The sequence below is a fragment of the Mustela putorius genome, unplaced genomic scaffold (genome assembly GCF_011764305.1).
Source record: "Mustela putorius furo isolate JIRA1106 unplaced genomic scaffold, ASM1176430v1.1 tig00003845_pilon_pilon_pilon, whole genome shotgun sequence".
NCBI lineage: Eukaryota > Metazoa > Chordata > Mammalia > Carnivora > Mustelidae > Mustela > Mustela putorius.
In genome coordinates this window covers 40,691,831-40,717,263 of record NW_025421998.1, presented here as the reverse complement: position 1 = coordinate 40,717,263, position 25,433 = coordinate 40,691,831, and the positions used below count along the sequence as shown (strand labels likewise).

The 25,433-nt window shown below is 36.9% G+C and overlaps 1 protein-coding gene across 1 annotated transcript in view; it reads left to right on the top strand.

Annotated features, from left to right (window-relative positions):
• The window catches only part of COL28A1 (collagen type XXVIII alpha 1 chain), a 158,470-nt gene that overhangs the window by 25,476 nt on the left and 107,561 nt on the right, over positions 1–25,433 (top strand). The window contains exons 9-13 of the mRNA XM_004767821.3: positions 1,392–1,436; positions 4,239–4,283; positions 5,373–5,426; positions 19,610–19,678; positions 20,817–20,885. Of these exons, the coding sequence (XP_004767878.1) occupies positions 1,392–1,436; positions 4,239–4,283; positions 5,373–5,426; positions 19,610–19,678; positions 20,817–20,885 (282 nt within the window). The remainder of the gene's footprint in view (positions 1–1,391; positions 1,437–4,238; positions 4,284–5,372; positions 5,427–19,609; positions 19,679–20,816; positions 20,886–25,433) is intronic.

The following is a 25,433-nucleotide window of genomic DNA, read 5'->3' as shown; positions in this document are numbered from 1 at the left end:
ACATGCATTTTTCACCGTGTGAATCCTTTAATGGAGGCAGGGCACTGATGTTCACTGAGCCCAAGCTTCTTATGTCACGGTGTGGTGGCACTTTGCGTAGTGTGGCTTACGGCTTGTGGACTCTACAGCAGCAGCAGAAAGACAGTAGTGAGAGCACTAGACTAGGAGTCACTGGCTGGCATGTACATGTAAGTAACTCATCTAACCTCTCCAGCTGAGTTGCCAGAGCTTAAAGATATGTATTGCTTTTAGGCAACAGGGTCAGTGATATTGTAATAGTGTCGTATGGTTACAGATAGTCACTACATGGGGGTGAGCACCGTGTCCTATATAGAGAAGTTGAATCACCGTGATGTACACCTGAAACCAATGTAACCCTGTGTGTCAGTTATGCTCAGATAAAAGAAGATTTTAAAAGGAATTGCTTTGAGGTTCAGAAAAAAAATATAGGAAAGCAGTTGAACATTCTATCTTTAGTTGTTTTTCTAATTGCCTTTTATACCTTTTAGTTCTAATTACTCCACGTCTTAGACGTCTGATACAATGGATTGGTATTCAGAGGTCCCAATTCTCATTATACATGAGCAAGTTACTTAACCTTTGGAATCACAAATTCTCAGTCTATAAACATGGGCTAATAATAGCTATGTCAGACAGTTAATGGCAGCTTAACCGAGATTATGTCTGCAAAATAACATTGATCATAAACCGCAAAATATAATTTAAATGTTAGTTCTTTTTTCCATCGCTATTCCAGGAAAGGCAGGACTGGAGAGTGAGATGGTGGGAAGTAACAGCGTGCTGGCCACGCTGCCTGTCCCCTCTTGTTAATTCCTCATGGCTCCTTTTCTCACCAACCCGTGGTATGGTCTCAGGACCTTGCTCTTACTACTAACTGATCAAAGTTGGTATTCAGGATGGGGTATCATGTTGTGGAAAAAAAAAAAACAGGGACTGTGAGTCTGAGCTACTTGATAGAGGGAAGTCATCTTGTTGAGCCTAAATTTTCTCATCTCCAAAACAAAAGTGTGAACTGATCTCACTGAGCTGTGATATGGACTCAATTAAATCACACACGCAAAGAGCATATGTTAGATGCTCAGTAAACCTTAGTCTCTGTCCTTTTAATTTCATCCACCACTCCACGACGTTAAGCCTCACTAGGTGGTGTCACGGATTTGATTCTGTTGAGTTAAGGATGACTCCTGGGTAGAACTTTTCAGAGGGCAATGCCCAAACAACCCACAATTGAGGATAAGCATGCATATGACCCAGCAACGTGCTTATGTCACAAGAAATCTTTTTTTAAAATCCTAACCCTGAATGACTGCAAATGTCCTCTTATTTATTTCATTTATTCATTTATTTCATTTATTTATTTTTTTTTTCAGGGAGAAAGTGGACAATGTGGCAAACCAGGAATAAAAGGTGACAAAGTAAGGAACACGTTTTTAAAATACTAACAACTTGATCCCTTTGGGTCTGAGTTTCCTTAAGAGGAAATTCCTGGGATTCATTGCCTTGCTCTCACTACTGGAGTTGCAAAGTCATTGGTTCCATTTTCAAATCTGTAAAACGTGAAGCAGAAAACAAAGCCATACCTAATGGAGCCCCCACATGCCTTTCTTAGGGACCTTTAAGACCTTGCCTTGTGGCCCCCTAACCTTTAAGGCCAGACCTACACAACGTTATGGGGAAAAGAATAATTTAACCTGCAAAGTCAACCCAAGCTCCAATCTGGTCGAAATGGAATTGTTTTTCAGATGTAAACACCGACAGCAAGCACTTTCCAAAATAGAGAGAAGAACTCTATGGAATAAGTTAATGAAATAATTATAAATAATGTGGCAGAATTAGGTAAGGCCGGGGTTTGAAATTTTGAAATTGCAGCAAGCCACAAGCAATTGGAATGGTATTTACCTTTTGCTAAAAAATGAATATGAATAAAGTATTTAAACTGGAGACAACATTAAATATGGTAAGCAGTTCCTTAATGGACCAGAAATAGACAGAGAGCACTTTGAAATGTAATGACAAAGGATCCAAAAATGTACAGAGTAAAAAAAAATTCATTATAGTTAAGAACTATGAACAGCATGCTACCAAGACACTCAACTCTTTCAATATCTGTAACTTAATTACGGGAGAGAGACAAGGGGGAAAAATGGGCAAAAGGTGAAAAGCAGAGAATAAGATAATGACACCGGCCTATGTAACTAACCATTTTAAATAGCCTGAGACTTTGTGAAAGCTTTTAAAGTACTATGGAGTTAAAGGCCAGATGGATCTGAAAAATGTAGCCTTGGTAATTATCTCTGGGCAAAATGACACTGTAGTAATGAATAGATTCTGCCCAGAGGATAATTGAAAATGGGAGACAGACGTGGACTTGAAAGTATAAAATGAGGGACACAGAAGAACAAAAATGAGAGTGAAACAGTAACCGTGAAAACTATTTGAAATGAAAATGGCTGAAAAAGAGTTAATATCATATTTCGTTGGCTAAGATGTCAGGGACTGTTAAATGTCCTATTATTTTCTGTGCCAAAAAGAAAGAAAAAGTGCTGTCAATTATAAACAGAAGATGGAATTGATGGTAAGACACATCTTAATGTCAGAGATGTAAAAATCTGGAAAAAAAAAAAAGGCATGACTAGAGTCAGGGAAATAGTGTCCTTGACATGAGGAGTTCATATAAGTTCATAAGTCAAACATGCAAAGAACTTGAAGAGACATGAGTGAAGGAATATAAATGGTTAGTAAATGAAAAAAAAAAATCCAAATATATTAGCCATCAAATAAGTGAAATTAACACATGAAAATATTATTTCGCCTATCAAACTAGCCAACCCTGAGACAATAAATAATACTCAGCACTGATGCGGAGTGTTTAAGGTGAAGATATACATTCTCTACTCAGGGAGTAAGAATGGAAATCTGAACAAACTCTGTGGAGGGAAGTTTTGCTTTATCTTTCCATGTGTGGTGCGAGACATAAAAGAGAGTGAGAGAGCCTTGAATGTGCTCCTTGTCTCTGTGTCTGTCATCCTCTTCCAGAATATCATCTTTAGGAATCCATCAGAAGAGGGACATGACTTATATACAAAGATGTTCGTTAAAATATTATTTAAAATAGTAATCATCAGAAACAATTGTAATGTCAATACTAGGGAAATGAGTAAGTAAAGTGCGATAGATTCATATTCTTGAATATTATTCCATTACGTTTTTAATGACATGGAAAAATATTTTTGATACAGTGGAAGACCAGATTAAGAACGACACAAAGGGGCGCCTGGGTGGCTCAGTGGGGTAAGCCGCTGCCTTCGGCTCAGGTCATGATCTCAGGGTCCTGAGATCGAGGCCCGCATCGGGCTCTCTGCTCAGCAGGAGCCTGCTTCCCTCTCTCTCTGCCTGCCTCTGTCTGCTTGTGATCTCTCTCTGTCAAATAAATAAATAAAATCTTTAAAATAATAAAAAAAAAAGAACGACACAAAGGTGCATATGCCCTTCAATTAAATTATTTAAAGAAACGTAATTATTGCATATATGGCCTAAAAAAAATAACGTAATTATTGCATACATGGCATATACGGCAGTTGCTTCTATGTGATTTTTCCTCCCGTTTCTTTGCTTTTTTCTATAATTGCTAAGGTTCATCTGTTACGAACAGGTTATATTTTGGTAAGAAAAAAAAAGTGAGAAAAGAGAAACTAGACTTTATTATATTCTCATAAAAATAAATTTTAAAGGGGTTCCTAGTTATGGAACATATCAAAATACTTTCCATCAAAAGAGGGTTGAGTATAAACACTGTTCTCTTAAGTTGCATGTCTTGAAGATGGGCAGAAGAGTGATCTTATGGGGAAACTTACTACATTGTTAGTTGAACTGACTTTGCCTTGTTGGAAAGAAACAATATTCCACTAAGTGTACTGCTTTCTAAAGAATGTTAAGAAATAAATTCTTTACTCTGATCAAATTTTCAATATACAGGTGAAGGACTTACATCTAAAATTGTGTTTTCATGGAGTTTACTAAAGGGAAACTTGACCTCAAGTTGGCTTATTAATTAGGATCATTTTGTTAACAATGCATCTGCATCTGTTGGCTTTGCTGTTTGGTTAATCTGGGAAGATTGGCCATTACTGAGAACATATTCCCTTCTCCTCCACCTAAAATCATTGCAGTTTGATAATGGATATTTAGAGCAACTTGCCATTCATTTTATTCCACAGGGATCCTTAGGACCACATGGACCAAAGGGACCCAGAGGACTTCAGGTAAGTCTGTGTTTGATTAGATTAGATTAGATTAAAATAATAGGATTAGAATCACCAGGGAAGCTCTTAAAACCCACTGTACGGGTTTGCTGTCTCTGATAATTCAATCAGAATGTCTAGGGATTGAAGCCAGGCATCAGTAGTTTTAAAGATTCCCAGGTGATTCCAATGTTTAACAAAGTTTGGCAATCACTGCCCTAATGTTGTGAATAACTAATTCAGGTTCTCCAAAGATAGGTACCAGCAGATGGCTTTACTTAGTAGAGGGATAATAGTCTAAAAATTTGGGTCTAGGAATACTGATAAATCCAAAGCAATTAAAAACAGGATGTAACTATTTTTGCCTTGCTGCTGTAATATAGTTGGAAGAACTATGCATTTTATTTACATTACAGTATTTATACTGTTCCATCTTTATAAGTACTTAATGCTCGATAACATGGAAAAATTATTTAAGGCATTTATTTAAGTTAAACATATTCCAAGGATTTCGAAAAATAATTTAGATCAGATTTTTTTTTTTTTTTTAACCCCAGTCTGGGGAGTGGCCTGCTCTAAAGTTTTGATGGGGGAGGGTATGTGTTAATTGCAGTGTTTCAAAAAGTCTACTAAAAATTATAACTTGACCCAAAATTTTCTAGACAGCATCTAGTTAACCATCAACTCCTTTGCTTTGGCCTAGAATTGTCTTGGGGCAGGGCAGTAACTCTGGTTATCCTGGAGTCATTAGAAACTCCAACTTTCAGTTATAAACTGAATTTTTATTTATATTGAATATTAATATTTAAAAATATTTTTTAAAGTGTTCATTCAAAATTTTTTGAAAAGAGTGTCCAGTAAGGGTGGCAACACAGAAAGCAAACACCTCGTGAATAAATGTTTGCTCTGAGCTTAAGTACTATTTTAGAAACAGCCTATAAGACATGAGCAATTTTATCTCATTCCACTTCCCAGTCACATGCAGCCCCAAGGTAACCAGATCTATAGTCTGACTTCTAACTTCAGCATTCCTAGGGACCCTAATGAACAATTCCTTCCTGGTTGGCTTTCTGTATACAGAACTAATTCTTGGTTTTCACCTTGGAGCAGGGCATTAGTGGACCTCCAGGGGATCCAGGCCCGAAGGGATTTCAAGGCAATAAGGTAATCATGCCCTTTAATTAAAGACAGGCAAAGTTCCTTTCCCCTAGTGAGCTATAGCGGTGTGTGTTTTTATTAAGCAGAAGATAGTGGGCTCTTTGAGGATGTATCTTTGGCAATTAGAATGACCTGTAGGTGTAGACACAGAATTGGGTTCAAGTACATGCAGAAAAGTCAGAAAAAAAAAAAGATTTATCTATTATTATTATGTTACTCAAAGGTGCATTTATTAAATACGAGCCATTATTAAGAATCTTTGCAGTATTTCCTTCTTACTCCTGCTTTTTAGTCATTTTATGGTTCACTAGAAACTGAAAAGCAGTAACAAATAACCAGTTCAAATCACTGTTTTTCCCCATATGTGATGTCAACTCAATATATAGTTTATAAAAGAAGGAAATTTGTAAGGGTCATGCCAACAAAAATCAAGCTTTTAGAAATCTTTACAGGAGTGTGACCTCAACCATCAGTACCGGGCTTGTGATGTCATTCCACAGATAAGCAGGCGAGATAGCAGAAGGGGTTGAGGAAGAGCCAAATAGAACCCAAAGATGGTATGGCTGGAATATTTAACAGATATAATTATAAGGCTCTGGTTTTTAATGAGGGTGGCCATTAATTTGCTGAAAACAAGGCTTTTTAGTATCTTTTAAACTTTTCTCAGTGCTCAGTAAATTTCATGGATATAGTAAATATCCGATAGTGTTGTTAGTGACCAGAGATCTGTGGAATTTGTGGCAGCAAGAACAGCAGAAGGTGCCCTCTCCAGTGGACACTAGATAGAGCCAGTCTTTTAAGGGGGCTGACGATGGAAGCTGTGGGGAGCAGCTGGGCTACGTGAGTGTTCTTTTTCCAGAGAGAGGAAAGAGAGTGACAAGTATAGCATTTTTAATGAGATAACGACAATGTGTGATTTCCCAGGCCACTTTTAATTGGCAAATTAAAATAGAATGAGCTTCTCAGTGGGAGTGTGCTTAAGCTTCATCTGGGGAAACTGCCTTTTCCAGTCCTTGCCTATGATTAATTCTCTCTGGGGAAAAGAAATGTATCTCTTGAATACTGAGTAGAAGTTTTTATAAAATTACTTTGGCTGTGGTAAGATTCTGAAGCAAGAAAAAAAATATTTTGACAATCAACACTTACTTCTAGGATTCTTTAGTTACCTAAGATGAAAATGTTCATGTTTGTGAAAAAGAGGCTTAAAATCAGGGATCGGGGTTGGAGTTTGCAACAGTGATAGAATTATAGAACGTTTGAGCCACCAGAGATGTTTGAGATCACCCTGGCCCAAAGTTTTCATTTTGGGAAAAGAGAAGTGAAGTCTGGAAATCATGTGGCTGGCCTGGGGCAGAGGCACAACTGGGCTCATCAGCTTTGGAGACCACCCGTGGAAGGCTGGGAGCAAGGCGCTTTGGGAGATGGTTAGTTGCAGTCCATCGAAAGGTGCCATGATTGTTCCTTCTATTCATGTTCCATACAATTACTATTCAGGTTTTCCTTTTAATATGAACTTACTTACTTACTTACTTATTTTTAAGATTTTATTTATTTTTATTTGAGAGCGGGAGGGAGAGAGAGAGCACACAGGGAGAGGAAGAATTAAACTCCTTGCTGAGCAGAGGATCATGAACTGAGCTGAAGGTAGACTCTTAACTGACTGAGCCACCCAGGTGCCCCACATACACTTATTTAAACAAAATTTAGCTTTTAATTCCAACAGTGCATTAGGTCTTAGAATAAATATAGTTGAGTGTTTAGGGGAAGTTACAATTATCTGAGGTGATAACATTTCATGCTTGAAAATTTCATGCTGTCACATCACCCCAAGTATTTGAATACTTTTTATGAATTTTCCAAGGTCTTCTTAAAAAGTTTTTTTTTTTTTTTAAATTGTGGTTAAGGGGACCCTAGGATGTCTCAGGTGGTTAAGTGTCTGACTCTTGGTTTCAGCTCAGGTCATGATCTCAGGGTCATGAGATTGAGCCCCAGTAGGGCTCCATGCTCAACCTGGAGTCTGCTTGGGATTCTCTCCCTCTGCCCCTCTCCCTGTTCTGTATGTCAAATAAAATAAATAAATAATATCTAGAAAAAATAAAAACAAATTGTGGTAAAGAATACATAATAGAAAATTACCACTTGGGTTTTAATCACACAATTCACTGCCGGGTGAATGCACAAAGCTCACTGTCAATTGAAAAGATGTCCTTATCTAGAAAATCTTCAAAATGAAGTGGGAATGGCTTTTTCTTTTTCCTTTTAGTAATATTTCTGGTTTAAGGTCACAAACTATGTAGTCTCTTGACACATACTTTAAGACTATTACTAATTTCTACCTTTCTTTGGGTCTGTCAATCAGAGATGCATACTGCATTTATCATTATTTTTTTTTAAATTTTATACATTCATTAGTATATTATCTTAAAAGTCAGAATTCAGGGAATGATTTCATCTTGTGTCTCAGAATGTACTTCTACATCTTGAATATAAAGACTTAATATACTCTTTTTTCCTCAATCTGGAAATAATGTTATGTTTATAATGACATTTCTTTTTATGCATTATCATCTAATTATAAAATGTTTTAAAGAAATTGCTATTATAGGGGTGCTTGGGTGGCTCAGTGGTTTAAAGCCTCTGCCTTCGGCTCAGGTCATGATCTCAGGGTCCTGGGATTGAGCCCTGCATCAGACTCTCTGCTTGGCAGGGAGCCTGCTTCCTCCTCTTTCTCTGCCTGCTTTTCTGCCTACTTGTGCTCTCTGTCTGGCAAATAAATAAATAAAATCTTAAAAAAAAAAAGAAATTGCTATTATAAATTGTGCAAAAAATTCTCTAAAACCTAGTAATGGTGTATTTTCTAGTGGGCACAGGAGGATTATTTATTTTGAAACTTCTATAATAATCAATAGCATTTATTATATATTTCCTATGTACAGGTAAATAGTTCTAAATATTCACTTAACATAATACCACCTTTTGAAGCATGACCTAGTCTTATCCCCAGGATACAGATTAGGCTACTCAAGGAAAAAGAGGTTAGGCAATGGGTTCTAATCTATATAGTTGATAAAGAATACAGCCAGGATTCAAGCCCAGCCAGTCTGCTCTTAACCACCACATTATATTTATCTTCTTAGGAATATTGCTGAATCTCCTGAGTATTTGACCTGAGATAAATGCATTTCTTTTGGACAGTATGAAAATTGCTTCTGTCCCCTTTCTCTTGTACTCTGGCTGGAAACAACAGTCTGTTGAGAGGTGCATTTCTATTTGGTTATAATGTTCATCTGAAAATGCAGGAAGAGAGGATGGGAATTGCATGGGAAAAAGAAACCAGTAATGTGCATTTCACATATTTTGTTTCTTAGGAAACTTTCAAACAGAAAACCTTTAGGCTTGTAACATTTGCAAAGATTCCATAAGAGTCTAGATGGGGCCTGTCTATGTTTTTGAATTTATGAATGGTTTCTCTCATGGGCTACAGTCCTATTCTATTGGTCTAGTAGTTGGGTTTTCTTCATCAAAGCATTTGCAGAAAGGTGGTCAAAGAACAAAAGGAAAAAAATAGCCTGTGATAAATCAAGGAAAAATGTGATGCTGGCCCAGTTTCGCAAATCATTTCTGTCATTAATATTTTCCACATGTAAAATAGCGCCTATTTTGCCCTGAATGACCTTGTTGTCTTAGAAACAAAACATAGATGTTTCTCAGAATGATGCTGTGGCTCTCAGGCCACTTCAGCCTCCCCCATAAAAGAAGGTCATGCAGTGGCACTCACAAGAAGACCATCCCATCAGTCTCTAAAATCAATTAGCATAATAATTACACAAGGGCCTTATTCCTAGGACCAAAGGGAAAATGTGGTAACTCTGGAGAGAGCACAGTGCTCTTTTTGAGGAAAAAATGAGTACCTAAGAACTCTACCGCCAACTTCCAAGGCTATTGTGATGGTTCAGTTGCAATCCCATTTTGTCCCAGAATGGGCCCTCTCATAATGAGAAAAAATGGCTCAAGACTGGTAGGGCTTTCAAATCACAGAGAACAAATTACAAAATTAGTTTTGTACAACTAAACACAGTAGAATGCTGGGTGTGCCCAACCCACATTAGGTAATTTTTGCCATTTCTTGATGTCTTTCTGAGGTTATTTTGGAAGGGTATTTCCTTCTCAGATCTCATGCAGATTGGCTCTTTCCAAGACCCTCTTTGTGCTCCTGGGAAGAGGGCCTGCTCACTGTAGCATGAGCAGAAAATAGCCTGTGACATGTTGGAGTATTCTAGTACTAGAGCTTTAGTGCTAGGGCCAAAGAGCGCTAGGAAATATCCCTGATAGGCTTTCCCAAGTCAAAGTACCACATGTTAATCCTCCAACAATTGGAAAGTCCATGATATTATATTCTGTATTAACTCATCTTAATGAATGAATTACCTTGCTTCTCATAACCTTTTACATTGTTTTACTCCAGGACATTTATATATTTCTGCAGGGCTTTTATCCCCTAAGATTTTTCTTCTTGTACTACAAGCAAGTGTGAGAAATTCAGAGTTCTTTTATGTATGAGACTTTGTCTTAACTCACTTTTACTTCTGAGGTGACAAAACAAACAAACAAAAACAACAACAACAAAATGAACAAACAAAAAACCAACGGAGTAGTAGCACCAGTCCTGTCCAGTTTACTAAATAGATATAATGAGGGTAAATATTCTCCAGTGAATCAAGCTTTGATCCATCCATCCAAAATGAACAAAGGACCTCATATCCATGAATAAATGGGATCCACACTTCAAGAGGAGTGTGGGTACATCAGTTAGACCAATCCATGGCTCTGCACCACACCATGATTCTTGGACTCCTATTCCTCCTTCTCTAACTCTGCCAAGGTTTCACCTAATTTCTTGAGGTTTCCAAGTGCAGTATGTATTTATCATGTAGCTAGTATTCTTCTGAAGAAGTTTAATAAATAAACTTGAAAAAAAATAAAAAAATAAATAAACTTGAAAAAGAGGTCAATTTTAAAAAGAGGGCTGGAAAAAAAATAAAAATAAAAAGAGGGCTGGTTGTCAACCTTTATAATAGCTACTGGGAGAGCCCATGCACATATTTTTGGTAGCTGGTAGTTTCCTGTTAGTTTCTATGAATTATTCCTTTAAACACTGCTAGCCTTCTTTCAGATATGAACCATTGACAGGAGAATTGGACAAATACATGCAGGTCCTTCACTGCTTAAAAACAAAATCCAAGGCAGAAGATCCAGTGACAATGCGGGTCAGGAGCACCACTGTCACATCTGAGAGAAAAAATTATTATATGCAACAAAGAAATATTTGCTGAATGAATGAGTGAATGAGTATTTAAATGGAATGAGTTGTCAACACCTACTGTAGAGAAGTCAAACAGGCAAAAACCTAAAAGAGTCATTTAGTTTGTCATCTTTGAAATTATTAGGAATCTTTAAGGAAGCAGTTTGGATAAGAGAGCTTGGGGAGGTGACAGAGGAGAAGGACACAATAGCTAGGAATTCTGACCATTTTTCCAAGATATTGGGATAATAAAGGGAAAGAGAAAAGTGTTGACGTAACCCATTAAAATCTTCTTGCATTCAATAGCCGAATGTTTTCTTATACTTCCATTTTTTAAAAAAGGTTTTATTTATTTATTTGAGTTAGAAACAGAGACAGAGACAGAGAGAGCCCAAGAGGGTGGAGGAGCAGGCAGAGGGAAAAACAGACTCCTTACTGAGGAGGGAGCCCAGCACAGGGCTCAATCCCAGAACCCTGAAATCATGACCCGAGGCGAAGGCAGCTACATCACCAACTGAGCCACCCAGGCGCCCCTATACTTCCACTTTATTTTAAGAGAGGCAAGAAGACTTGGGACTTATTATTTATTTATTTATTTATTTATTTATTCATTTTTACAGTTTCAAATATACAACTTAAACTCTCATGTTTTCTATAACATCACTATTTTTGCTGGAACAGAATTACCATTAATGAAGATTTAGTAGTTTTAAAAATACATTCTTGTTTTGTTCATTATTTAAATACCTAATTCGACTCAACATTAGTTTCACAACTTTAGAAGGTCGACTCACTAAATGTACCCAATATTTCAGTTATGGTTTGGAAATAGTTCAACACTACAGATATGAACAACTATGAAGAATTTTAAACTTCCTCCTCAAACAAACAGGCTGTGTGGTTTTAGTTCAGCTCTCACACAATTCAGAAATCTAACAATCTCCTGACATCATGATGTTGCTTTCAACCATTTAAAAAAAAAAAAAAATCATGATTTTAAATAGGATATAATTCTTTTTAACTTGATGGGACGCAAACCAAGTGAAACATACATAGAAATCAACAATTCCTAGTATAGAGAATTAATTAAGGAGAAAAACTTTAAAGTTATGGATCTCTTCACAGAACGACTATTTTTTTGCTTCACTAAAGCATTTTAAGTCCGAGTACTTGAACGTGTCAGTTTTTCCAATTGTCTCAAACCAATGATGGGCCTTCTGGTTCCCTGGGCAGCTAACAACTTTGAACAAGGTTGTGACTGCACAGTATTGATGCCCTTGTAAAGGGAAGAGTCCCTTTACAATTTTAATTATACATATCTGTTGAATGAAGATTGGAGCCAAGCTGCCAAACTATGTGAATGTTTTCTCTTCGGAGATGTCAAAGTTTAAATGCTATTTCTGTCCTGGGCCTAATTAAAGGGAAAAAAATCATTAGTAATCCAGCAATTGTTGTTGTGGAAAGGGCTTTGACCTACATGCACATCTGCCCACCAGGACTCTAAATGAGCTTATTAACTCATTTGACATGAGAAAACTGATAGTGACAACTTGAACTGGCTGCCAGAACATGTGGGATGTCAGCCAATGGCTTCAAGGCAGATGATTTTCATTCCCAAATCTCTGATGCATATGGTTCTCAGCAGGAGGGGTACACCGCTGTGTGTGTGCGTGTGCACATGCGTGCATACATGCATGTGCACAGAGACTGCCAAGGTAAAAACTCTGATGGATCAAGAAGCCCCAAATGCTGCCAACGTAAAGGTGCTGAGTCTAACCCACATGCCCAGTCAAGCTGGGCACTAACATGGAACTGAATCAGTTACTGCAGGGTCTTCAGAGGGATGTCAGAATTAAAAAAAAAAAAATCACATGAATGTCCCCAATTCAAGTAAATTGCAAAAGCATCGCAATAGAGAATATTAAGTTTATTCCAAGGGTAAGGCTTTTTTATTGCGATAAAAGTCCAAGGAGTGTCCACCCGAGCTGAGATTCTTAAAAACTCTCCTGATGGGCTGCTAAGCAGTCCTTCCTTTTAGGGACAATGACACACAGTTCCTTAGATTTTTATTATATATGAAGTATGACTTTCCTAATAGGTTGACCATATGAATATCATTTTTATGGTTGATCATGGTTGAATACTATCAACTTCATGTGGTTTAATCTAATAGCAATCAAGAAAATGAGTTGAGTTATTAAAATCTGGTATAATACTACAATTTTCATTACAATTTCACCTAGTTCCAGCTAAGACTGTATCTTGGCCATACTCAAATCATTCCGCACCTATCCTTCAAATCTTATTTTAAGCAGCATGCTCATCCACCGTTTTCCTCCATTTGGAAAGTATGAGAATATTTGTCACAAGACTTAAAATATTAAAGTTGGTGCTACACTTTATTTGGGAAGGAATAAAAAAAGAAGTTCCTAAAGTGCCTTTCTAATGTTAAAACCCCAAAGTGTGATTACATTGTTCATAATTGTATTATTCAAGAAGAGGTAAATTCTGTCCTCAAAAAATTCAGAGTCTTGGACAACCATTCATTACTTGTTATCTTAGGGCAAGGAAAGATGTTGACTTTGGTTAGAGCTGATGCCCGGAATAAGCCATGCTGTGTTCTCCTAGCTGACTTCCCATACAGTGTAACCTTAAGAATTTTTATTCCTTCAGTTGAAAAGAAAATATTTAATTTTATTTGGGTAAGTTTGTAGGAGACACTGTGTGTAATAGGTACTTGATATCACTATGTAATTTATATATAGCTACTTTTGGTTGAAAACCAAACTAAATCAGAGGGAACTCCAAAGGAGCATCTCCAGGTTCCCAACCCCCTCAGCTGAGAACTGCTTTGTTTCCAATTTCCTCCAGCAGCTAGCATGGTACCAGCTCCCAAGCTGCTGCTCAGTATGTGTTTGCTGCCTGAATGGTGGAGGGAATGTTATCAATTACCGAAGTATTGACAGTGCAAAACTAAGCAAAGTCACAGGACATCCTCCCAACAATCTAGGGGAAGTTGTAATTATAATGAATACTTAGAAAAAGAGGGAAATGGTGCTATCAATACCTCTAGGATAGGAATTTCACCTGATTGGAGAGGCCCTCTCTGAAGCTGTGCTGCTTAAAATAAGATTTGAAGGATGAGTAAGAGTTGACCAGGAAAAAAGGAAGGTAAGAACACCTCCATATAGATAGAATAGCATGTGCTATGACCATATGACAGAAGGGAGACTAGCAAGTACAAGGAACTGAACAAAGGTTAATACTGCTACAGTGGTGAGTGAAGAAGCAACTAGTTACAGAAGGGACTGGAAAGCCCATGGGACCACACCATGCAGGGGCTCACAAGTCATAAAGAGCTCTGTCTTTCCCCCAGGAGCAAAGGGAAGGTCCTTGAATGGTTTCACTTGGATAAAAGATAAAACTAATATTAAGGGTTGCCTGGTTGGCTCAGTCATTTAAGCGTCTGTCTTTGGCTCAGGTATGACCTCAGGATCCTGGGATTGAGCCCTGCATCAGGAATAAAAAAAAAAGAAGTTACTAAAGTGTCTTTCTAATGTTAAGACCCCAAAGTGTGATTACATTGTTTATAATTGTATTATTCAAGAAGAGGTAAATTCTGTCCCTGCTCAGCAGCGGAGGCTGCTTCTCTCTCTCCCCACTGCTCAGGCTCTCTCTCTCTGGCTCTCTCTCTCTCTGTCATATAAATAAATAAAATATTTGTAAAAAATTTTTAAAAACTTAAATTAAAAGATTGCATTGGCAGCAATGGGAGGAATAAATTAAAGCGTGCTATGATGGATGTGTGTAGCGTACTAAAGACTTTGTTGTAGTCTGAACAATAGGTGGTCTTACTTTGAGATCTTACTTAATTACTCTTTAGTCTTAAAGAGGCATGTTAGAGGACTAAAGAGGTAGATGGATTTGAGAGAGATTTAGAAGACATATGGAAAAGCGGTGGCGATGCATTACACATGGTGGGTAAGGGAGTGAGAGGTATCAAGAATGATTCCTTCTGGCTTGACTCATGGAGGGATTGTGCTCTTCACTGAGACAGAATGCTGGAAGGTGATCAGGTCTGTGAGGGGAAGAGGAGGAGTTTGTCTTTGGAGATGATGAGTTCCTTTTGAAATTCTCTTTCCTGACTTCTATCACACTATTTTTGGAGTTCCCATTTCTTTTTCTCAGCCACTCTCTTCCTCAACTCCCCACAGGACATTTCTGTGGTCTTCCACTCCCACCCCACTTAATTGTTGGTACTCTCCATGGTTCTGACCTGAGCCTCTGGCCTCCTCAAACACTATTTAATACAGTAGCCACATGTGGTTACTGAGTCCTTGAAGTGTGGCTGGTCTAAATGGAAATGTGCTATAGTTGTTAAATACACAAAGGATTTCAAAGACACGTGTTAAATGATAAATAAAATCACTAATAAGATTTTTATATTGGTTATATGCTGAAATGATAATATTTTGGATATATTGAGTTAAATAAAATGTTATTACTTCCTTAATGTGGATAGAAAATTTAAAATTACATATGTGGCTCACTGTATATTTCTAGTGGACAGTGCTACTCTAGACAGTGACCCTATTGTTGCCTTATTTTTGTCCATTTGAGCCCACAGAGCTGCTTATTGTCCCCATAACTTTTCATATCATTTTATGCCTCATACTCTTTCATTTTCCTGAACTTCTGTTCCTCTTCTTTTCTATCAGATTAGATATGATTCCTACTTTTTTTTTGTTCAGAGCAAATATCTCCTCTGCTATACGAAATTTTTCAATTCCTTAAGGTAGAATTAAACATTTGTGCCTCATAGTCTTACATTCTCCCTTAATATCTTTATCATAGCTAATTCACATGCTCATATTTACCTCTATATTGATTTGTCTTTCCAGCCAGATTGTAAATGTCTACAAAGTGCAGGTGTAATCTGATTTATGCCAATAATTATGTAACTGGGTACTCAGTACCAGGGTGGTGCTCAATGAAAGTCTGGTGAATAACAATTGAATCTATACATATTAAACAGCTATCATGTGATTAGTTATGACTTAGATGTTTTATAGACAATATCTCACATGCTCTCAGCAGCCCTGCAAGGTAGATATAATTATCCTCATTTTGCATATGGGGGTCTTGCAGAACTCAAACTGTTAGTAAATTATAGAGCCAGGATTCAACTAGATTGAATGGGAAAAAAGCCATTTTTTCCCCCTGCGATTCCATTCATGGTGAAAAATGGATTAAAAAGTGATGGTTAATATCCCACACCATAAAATAAGGAAATAAACCCATTTCCTAAGATTATTAGAAGATTGAGTGACATAATATACACAAAGTGACAGGGCAGTGTTTGGAAATATTAAGTTTTATTAAACATTGGTTTCCTTCGATGTTAAGGCCCATAGCACAAACATCCTTAATTTCTGAGGAAATGGTGGTTTTCCTAACCTCCTCAATATCCCTACCTATGCTTACACTCATATAGAGGTCATGAGAAACAAACCCCCTCCAGGGCTATCCACTTTAACTCAGTCCTCTTTGGATATGCTTCTGATGGTTAAAGAAAGTGAAGTAGAGGAAATAACAAGTAACACTGGGACCATTCAACCTCTCTCTGTGTGTTTGTACTTACTGGTGAAGGTTGGGGTATGAATAATGGGCAATGTGGCCTTGGTGAACGTCTAGAAAATCATTGTGAGTAGAGTGTGATTCTTCTCTTCCTGTTCTGTCTTACCAAGTGATGGTATGTTACAAGCAGGACCACTTCCTTTATCACCTGGGGAATCTTTGTAGGAAAGGGAAGGGAGAAGTCTGAATGGGATAAAGATTAATTGTAGGCCAATGCTGGTCTGTAGGTCTTATATTGAGATGCTAAGCTCCTGAGAAAGAAATTTAAACAACTGAAAGGTGAAGATATGTTGCTACTGAGCTGTGCTAAGGTAGGGAAAGTGATCCCTTTATAACCCTTAGATCCCTATACCTTCTCTAAAAAAGCAGTATTGAAAAATTGCTCCATGGCTATTGGTGCTTGACCAAAGGTAAAGGAAGCTCATGGGCTTAAGAGCAAGACAGTTGCTTCTCCTACTGATTTTGCTGATTAACATATTTCAAGTTAACAAAAGAACCAGTTCCTTGTCCATATTTAGAGGAAAAGTTCTCACCAACCTGTGTTCTTGTTTGTTTTAGATCAAGCATACAGAAAAGTACTAAGTAGGGCAGAGCTTCCACTACTTAAAAAACTCAAACTCTCCTCCAAATATATACTATGTATATATAATATGATATAATATAATATAATACTTAAAAGCCTCTGATCCATTACAGAACCAAACTAATATAAAAGGGACAGGGAATGAATACAATAAGGAACTTAAGGCTTTGTGTTATTATTATTTTAATGGTGTGTTTTATCTCTTAAACTGGTCCTTTGAGGTTAGGGGTGATGTCGTGAACTTCTCTGTATTTATTTCATTACTGGTCACAGAGTAGTGCTTGGTGTTCCTTGAGCGAGGGAAACAGTCACCCACACACAATATAACTGACAAGACTGTGGCACAGGAAATTATAAGGAAAAGTTTCTTTGAAGTGAAAATTTGGAATCTGAATTAGGAAACTAAATATTCTCTAGCACTTAAACTTTGAGATCAAGAAAACAGCTTCACATTTGGGAGAATCTTTATGTCTGATATTATTTGTGGAGAAAGTCCATGGCCAAGAACATGTGAAAAAAAAGAAGGGCAACTATCTGGCTGCTCCAGAAAATTTAACATACATAGAAAAATAAGTACAACTTTGAATTTTATTTTTTTTTAAATTTTTATTTATTTTTTTTAAATATTTTATTTATTTATTTGACAGAGAGAGATTACATGTAGGCAGAGAGGCAGGCAGAGAGAAAGAGGAGGAAGCAGGCTCCCTGCTGAGCAGAGAGCCCGATGCGGGGCTTGATCCCAGGACCCTGGGATCATGACCTGAGCTGAAGGCAGTGGCTTAACCCACTGAGCCACCCAGGCACCCCACAACTTTGAATTTTAAAAAGAAAATTCAAGTTGATTTATCTACCAGATTGACTTACACTTAAAAGAATGAACTGAAGGTAACTTTAGATCCAATTCACCCAAGTGCCAAGGTGTCCTAAACTCATAATCAAGTGATTTTGAGACAGGTTTTCTTTGTTATAATTTTGAGCCTGGGCACATCTTTTGGGGAGCTGATTTGACTCTGACCCTTCCCTTTCCCTTCTGTAACTGAATAAAGTCCACAGACTTCCTTAAAGTAATGCCCTTATCATATCAATAGGACATTACTAAGAGTCCTCTTCAAAATCACAAGCCTCCAGGGAAAACTGAGGCTTTACCATTGGTGAAAATCCTTTTGTTCCCCTCAATCTGGAGAAGGTTTGTCTCAACTTATCTCATTTTACTGTTGATTAATATAAGGATGAAGAGAAATCTCTAAGTTGGATGAAAGTTTAAATACCAAGGATTCATTAACTCAAATAAGAGAGTATTCAGAAATCTTCCTTCACATAAATTAGAGGTATGTGTGTACATAAAGAACTAGAAGGAAATGCACCAGAAATTAGTAGTAGTTATAGATAGATCATTTAAAATTTTCTCTGTGTACATGTTTTTCAATATATGGCAAATTTTCTGTAATGAAGGTATATTATTTTGGTAAACAGAAAAAATTAAAAAAAAAAGAAAATGTAATCAATAATCACTCTCGTTTCTCTTATCAACATGCCACATGACTGGAAATTTGAGAAACCTGCCATGTACCTGTGGGTGATATTGAGGTGTGAGTTTGGGCAGGCCACATACCCTCTCTGGGACTAAGGTTCCTCACCTATGAAATGTAGAAGTTTGAGTGCTTCCGTCTCATTTATTTCTGTGATGCTTGAATTCTAGGATGGGCCTGCCACATAGCAGACTATTAATTGAAAATACTTCTGGATTCTTGTAACTGATATCTTCATTAATTGTGGCTTATGCCACAATTAATGTTGTTTAGTAAACAGAAGACTTGAAGGTAGGTAGCTCGATGAGGTTTTGTTTGATTAAGTTCAGTGAGGTATCCCGGAGCTACGACATTTCAGAATCTTTTTCTGCATAGTCCTCTTCAATGGTTGGCAGTCATCTGAGAGACTGTTATCTCGTGGTTGCAAGATAGCTATCATATCTCCAACTAACAAAGAAGAGACAGAGGTAAAACTTTCTCTTTGCACTGAATAACGTCCCCATATCTCATTTGTTGGAACTGAGCCACAAGGCCAACCAGTGGCAAAGGAAAGGAGATTCTAGACTTGCATGGAACCAATTATCATTCATCCTACAGCCCTGAGTGTAAAGACTACCTTTCTATTGATGTGAACAGCTCAGGTTTCTAATAGCAGGAAAAGAAAGAGGAGAGGGGATGGTCATTGGGTAGGTAACAAAGGTGTCTGTCAGAAGCACATAATAAAGACTTGTTGAGCAAACAAGTGAGGGCAGGATCCTAAAACTTTTGTTTTTGTGGGCTTCTTTCTCCATAAAACAATGTTAAAAATTGTGTATTACTACTGAGTTGGCAGAAAGACAAATTTGATCCAGACTGGATTCATTGTTATATATTTTTAAAAAATTTTTTTATTCTGATTTTAAACATTAATATGGAAACATTTTCATGGACCCTAGATATTGTGCCCACTGTGTGCAGTGGTTAATTCAATCCTGGGTCTATAATGTCCTCCCAGCTGGATTGTAAGCAATTTGAGGGTCGTGACTATGTCCTAGATTTCACTGTTGCCCTCAAAGCTCCTACAGCATCACTATACATCTAAGAGCTGTTGAACAAATACTGTTGAGTTGACCTAATGCATAACTGTTTCTTCCTCCAGGGTGAACCAGGTCCCCCTGGTCCTTATGGTCCTCCAGGAGCCCCTGGTGTTGGACAGCAAGGAATTAAGGTAACAATTCTTGTCTTTTCCCCCATTGATGAGTACTGAATTTATTGCGGGGACTGGGGAAGCTGTGATGCGAACTCTGCTCAGCTTTGCCCTCTAGAGGCAAGGAGGCTGCCTATAGAAGGTATTTACAGTCTGGGGTGGTTGGCTTGGACACTGGGGCAGTTACCACAAGAATAATCAATGTTTTTTTTTTTTTTTTATTTGATGAAAATGAAAAATTTGTCTTGCCTCCAAATGCCCACCCTCTCGCCAACATACATCTAGTTCTGTTGAGTTTTCATGGAATTTAAATGTTAAATTTAAATGCAAAATGCAAATGCAAAAGTGATATTGGGATGTGAAATATCTTAACATATGAACTATCACCTGTTCATGTTAAAGAAGCAGAGAGGGGGCAGAAACCAGAAAGATATAACACTGAATAGGTACGTGTTGATAGAAAGGTTTGTAGGGAACTAGAAAGTGCAACGACACCCAACACCCCGGAGTGCTCTGGGTGTATCATGCAGGATGTCACAGAGTGTAAGTGCTTACTTTAAATGGGTTTTCTACATCATTGGGACAGTAAGACTTTGGTGCAGAACTAAGACAGCAGTAAAAAAAAAAGGCTATTCTGGTATCATCAAGTATCACTCATGGCTAGAGCTGAAACAATAAGCATGATGAGACTCCAGGGAAGGTGGAGTCATATTGGCAGAGCAATTGGACAAAGATTCTGAAGGAGATGAAGGGTGAAACGGAACTGAAAGGAGGGGTAAAATGGAATAGGAAAGGTGGCAATCCAGGACCGTGGTGAGAGGAGCAGGGAGCAGCACAAGCTTGGTTAGCGTGGTCCTCTCAGTGAACTCAAAGGAATCCAATGCAGTCCAGCCTTGCAATCGCTACACACACAATAGTTTCTGAAAGCTAAAATTGGTGTATTGCCCTTACACAAGAAGGGATGATGAGCATTTTATAGTAATTTGTTCACTTAAATTCGAGCTATTTCTCCTCTTCCAGAATTTTTTTTTATCTTTATGAATGTGAAAAGCTTGAGTATTTTAGAATATATCTTTGTTGAAATCTCCAGAGTATCTTGTGCTATGTATATACTTAATCTAAAAACTCAAACTTTCATTTGATTATTTCTTTCTCTTAGGGGGAAAGAGGTCAGGAAGGAAGAACAGGGGCTCCAGGACCGATTGGCATTGGGGAGCCAGGCCAGCCAGTAAGTAGCAAGAAACTCTAGATGGAATAAAAAGGACAAATATAGTTCTTATGTGCCCTTTGTGCTTAGACTAAATGGTTAAATTAAGCCCATGTTGCATCTTTTGGGATAACAAAAGACAATAATTATGCAAGGACCAGATCCAAGTGTTATTTTTCATAACACTTGAAATAGAAACCGCCCCCCCCACACACATGATATGTACAACTGGCTGTCTCTTACTGAAATCTCCTACAAGATTAATTAGCTTGTCCAAGAAGAAAAGAGATCTCATGTGTCAAAATCTCCTGGGGGTGGGGTAGGAGAACTGGATTTAGGTCTAAGGTCTATACTTTGTACCAACTTTCCTGGAGCCATGAGAAAATCATCGAGAATAAGGACGTTGCTCATTACCTAGCTTATGAGTATACTCTCAAACTAGGACTGATGAAGGTAGACAGGTAATACCTGTGTTATATGCAGCTTCTAGCCTATGTAGCTGTGAAGTTCACTATTTTTGCAGAAGAGAATGAAAGTGTTTCTGTCAAAAGAGATCTGGAGAAGAAATGAATAAATCATGACTATCCTAGTATAGAAATGCTCTTAACTTTTCAAGTAATCATTACTCTCCCAGAAAAGAACAGTAAGTTACTCACGGAGATACATAAAAACAACTGGATTGGATCAGAAGAATTAATATTGTTAAAATGTCCATACTACCTGAAACAATCTACAGATTCTATGGAATTCCTATCAAAATTCCAATGGCATTTTTCATGGGAACAGAACAAACAACCTTAAAATTTGTATAGAGCCACAAAAAACATGAATACCCAAAGCAACCTTGAGAAAGAGGAACAAAAGTGGAGGCGTCATACTTCCTGATTTCTAAATATACTACAAAGCTATAGCAATCAGAAGAGTATTGTATTGGCACAAAAACAGACACAGACCAGTGGAACAGAGAGCCCAGAAGTAAACTCATACATGTATTGTCAATTAATTTACAACAAAGAAGCCAAAAATATACAATGGGGAAAGGAGAGTCTTACTTTAATAAATGGTGTTGGGTAAACTGGACCACTATTTTATGCTATATACAAAAATTAACTCAAAATAGATTTGAGTCTTGAATGTAAGACCTGCAACTATTCTTTCTTAGAAGAAAACTTAAGCAGTAAGCTCCTTGATATAGGTCTTAGCAATGATGTCTTAAATACCCAACGTAAAAGGAATAAAATAAAAAATAAACAAGTTGGGACTACATCAAACTAAAAAGCTTCTGCACATCAAAGAAAACCCTCAATAAAATAGAAAGGCAATCTACGGAATGGTAGAAAATATTTTCAAATAATATATATGATAATATCCAAAATATATAAAGAACTCAAAAAACTCAATAATAACAACAAAATTCAATAATTAAAAATCAGGCAGAAGACTCAAATAGATATTTGCAAAGGTGTATAGATGACCAACAGGTACATGAAAAGATGCTCAATATCATTAGTTACCAGGAAAATGCAAACCAAAATCAAAATGAGATATCACTTTATACCTGTTAGAATGGCTATTATCAAAAATACAAGAATAACAAGTGTTGCTGAGGATGTGAAGAAGAGGAACTCCTCATGATTGTTGGTGGAAATGTAGTTTGTATAGCTACTGTGGAAAACAATATGGAGGTTCTTCAAAAATTAAAAATAGAATTACTATATGATCCAGCCATTACACTTTTGGGTATTTATTCAAGGAAAATAAAAGGACTAACTTGAAAACATTTATGCACTCCCATGTTCATTGCTATTCATAATAGCCAATATAGGGAATCAGACTATATGTTCATTGATGGATAAGTGGATAAAGAAATTGAGATATATATATATATTTATATATATATATTAGATATATATATATAATATATACATAGTTGAATACTATTGGATATAGATATAATTTTATATATGTATATATATAAAAATATATAATGGTTTACTATTTAGTCATAAAAAAGTATGCATTCTTGCCATTTGCAACAACATGATGGACTCTGAAGACATTATACTAACTGAAAGAAGTCAGAGAAAAGCAAATACTATTTGCTCTCTCTTACATGTGGAGCCTGAAAAACAAAAAAGCCAAACCAACTCCATAGATACAAAAAACAAAGAAAATCAATTTTATTTCTATACTCTAGTAACAGACACTTAGAAATAAATATTTTACATGTAATAGTATTTATAGTCATTAAGAAATAGAAATACTTGGGTGAAAATCTAATAAAACATGTGTAGGACTTGTATCCTAAAAACTACAAAGCACTAATGTACGATATAAAGGAATATTTAATAAATTGAGAGACACACCATGTTCATGGATTGAATATGTGATATAAAGCTGTCAACCTCCTTAAATTGATATAAGGTTTAATGTAAGTCTTTTAAATGTTCTAATAAAATTTTGTATAGATACAGAAAAGGTTATTTTAAGATTTATATGGAAAGTCAAAGGAATTAGAATAGTTAAAAACATTTTGCAAAAAGAATAAATTTGAGGAAAGTATTTTATTCACATCACTGTAGTAATCAAGATTGTGCAGTTCTGGTAGATCATAGAAATATGATCAGTGGGATAGAATAGAGAATCCAGATACAGACCACACACGGATTTTTTGATAAAGGTGCAAAAATAATTCGATAGAGAAAGGATAACTTTTTCAGCAAATAGTGCTGGATCGATTAAATATCCATACACCAAGAAAATGAACCTCAATTTAAGTAAGTTTCACACACATTTTATAAAAAATTAACTCAAAATGGCTCACAAACTTAAATGTGAAATGTTAAATTATGAAACTTTTGAAAAAAACATAAAAGAAAATCTTTGGGACCTGCAGCTTAGTGTATTTCTTGGACATATTATGAAAAACATGATCCAAATAAGAAAAAAGTTGATTAGTTGGACTCCCGAAAATGAGAAATGTTTGTTCTATGACTCTGTTAAAAGGTTGAAAAGACAAGCTACTGACCAGGAAAAAGTATTTGCAAACCACATATCTGATGAAGGATTTATATTGAGATGGTATAAATTGCTCTCAAAAGTCAGTATTTTAAAAATCTGATTAGAAAGCACATATGTATTATACATATGTGTGTATTTTTATATACACATGTATATATACATATATCAACATGTATGTATATACAGTTATTGAGTTATTGAACTTTTTAAAAAAAGATATTATTTATTTGAGAGAGAGAGCGAGCACATGTGCACAAGGTGTGAGAGAGGCAGAGGAACAAGCAGACTCCCTGCTGAGCACTGAGCCCACTGGGGGGCCAATGCAGCCCATGTGGGGCTTGATATGGTCCATGTGGGACTGGATTCCAGGATCCTGAGATCATGACCTGAGCTGACGTCAGATGCTTAACCAACAAAGCCACCCAGGTTATTGAACTTTTAACATATGTCTTCTTAGCTAACAAGCTTAAGATATCATCTGTATTGGCACCTAATCCTAAGAATAATGCACTGACCGAAGACTTTTTTAGAGAGAGAGAGAGAGAGAGACAGAGCTCCAGCATGTGCACAGGGGTAGTGTGGTACAGAGGGAGAGAGAGAATCTTAAGCAGGCTCTATGCCCAAAACAGAACCTAGGTTTATGAGCTTGATCTCAGCTTTAAATCTCTCCTTACTTTCCATGGAGTAAGCCAAAATTCTTGTTCCTCTTATATTTTTCTCAATGTATTTCTGCCACACAACCACACTCTTCCACCCAGGGCAGCCCCAAGCATCAGCTTATGTGAGTACCACCCCTTAGTGGTGCCTTTATTCATTTATTTATTTATTTATCTATCTATTTATTTATTTATTTATTTATTTTTGGGCTTCCAGTATGCTTTTAAAATTCGTGTTAAAGAAAAATTTGTATTGCTCTCCTTTTTGTTTGTAGCTAGAGAGTTTTCTCAATACTGCCAGAACATGGAGTTCTTGTTTGTTTACTCTCCAAGCTACAATTATACAACTCAGAGTGACACTGTGATGCCTGTGGTTTAATTGGGAACTGAAATCATAACAAAGGTGGGGCAGATCACAAGTAATTATGAAAATGTTTTGCACCAAACTGTCATAATAAAAACCTGACATTGCAAGTTTTTAATTACTTAGAAGTAACATAAAGAGGGGTGCCTGGGTGGCTCAGTGGGTTAAGCCTCTGCCTTCGGCTCAGGTCCTGATCCCAGGGTCCTGGGATCGAGACCCACATCAGGCTCTCTGCTCCGCAGGGAGCCTGCTTCCCCTACCCCTTCTGCCTGCCTCTCTGCCTATTTGTGATCTCTCTGTGTCCAATAAATAAATAAAATATTTTAAAAAAAGTAACATGAAGACTTACTTTGGGACTAAAAAAGGTTGTGCTGAAAGTTATTTTTGTTTGTTTGAATGATTTCAAGTGGTTTCCAGGTTTGTTTGTTTTTTTTATTAGAAGCATTCATGAGTAGTCAGATAAGTCTGCCATAATTATGATTGCTTCTCACGACTTTTGAAAAGGACACCGTGCATTTTTCATGGAAG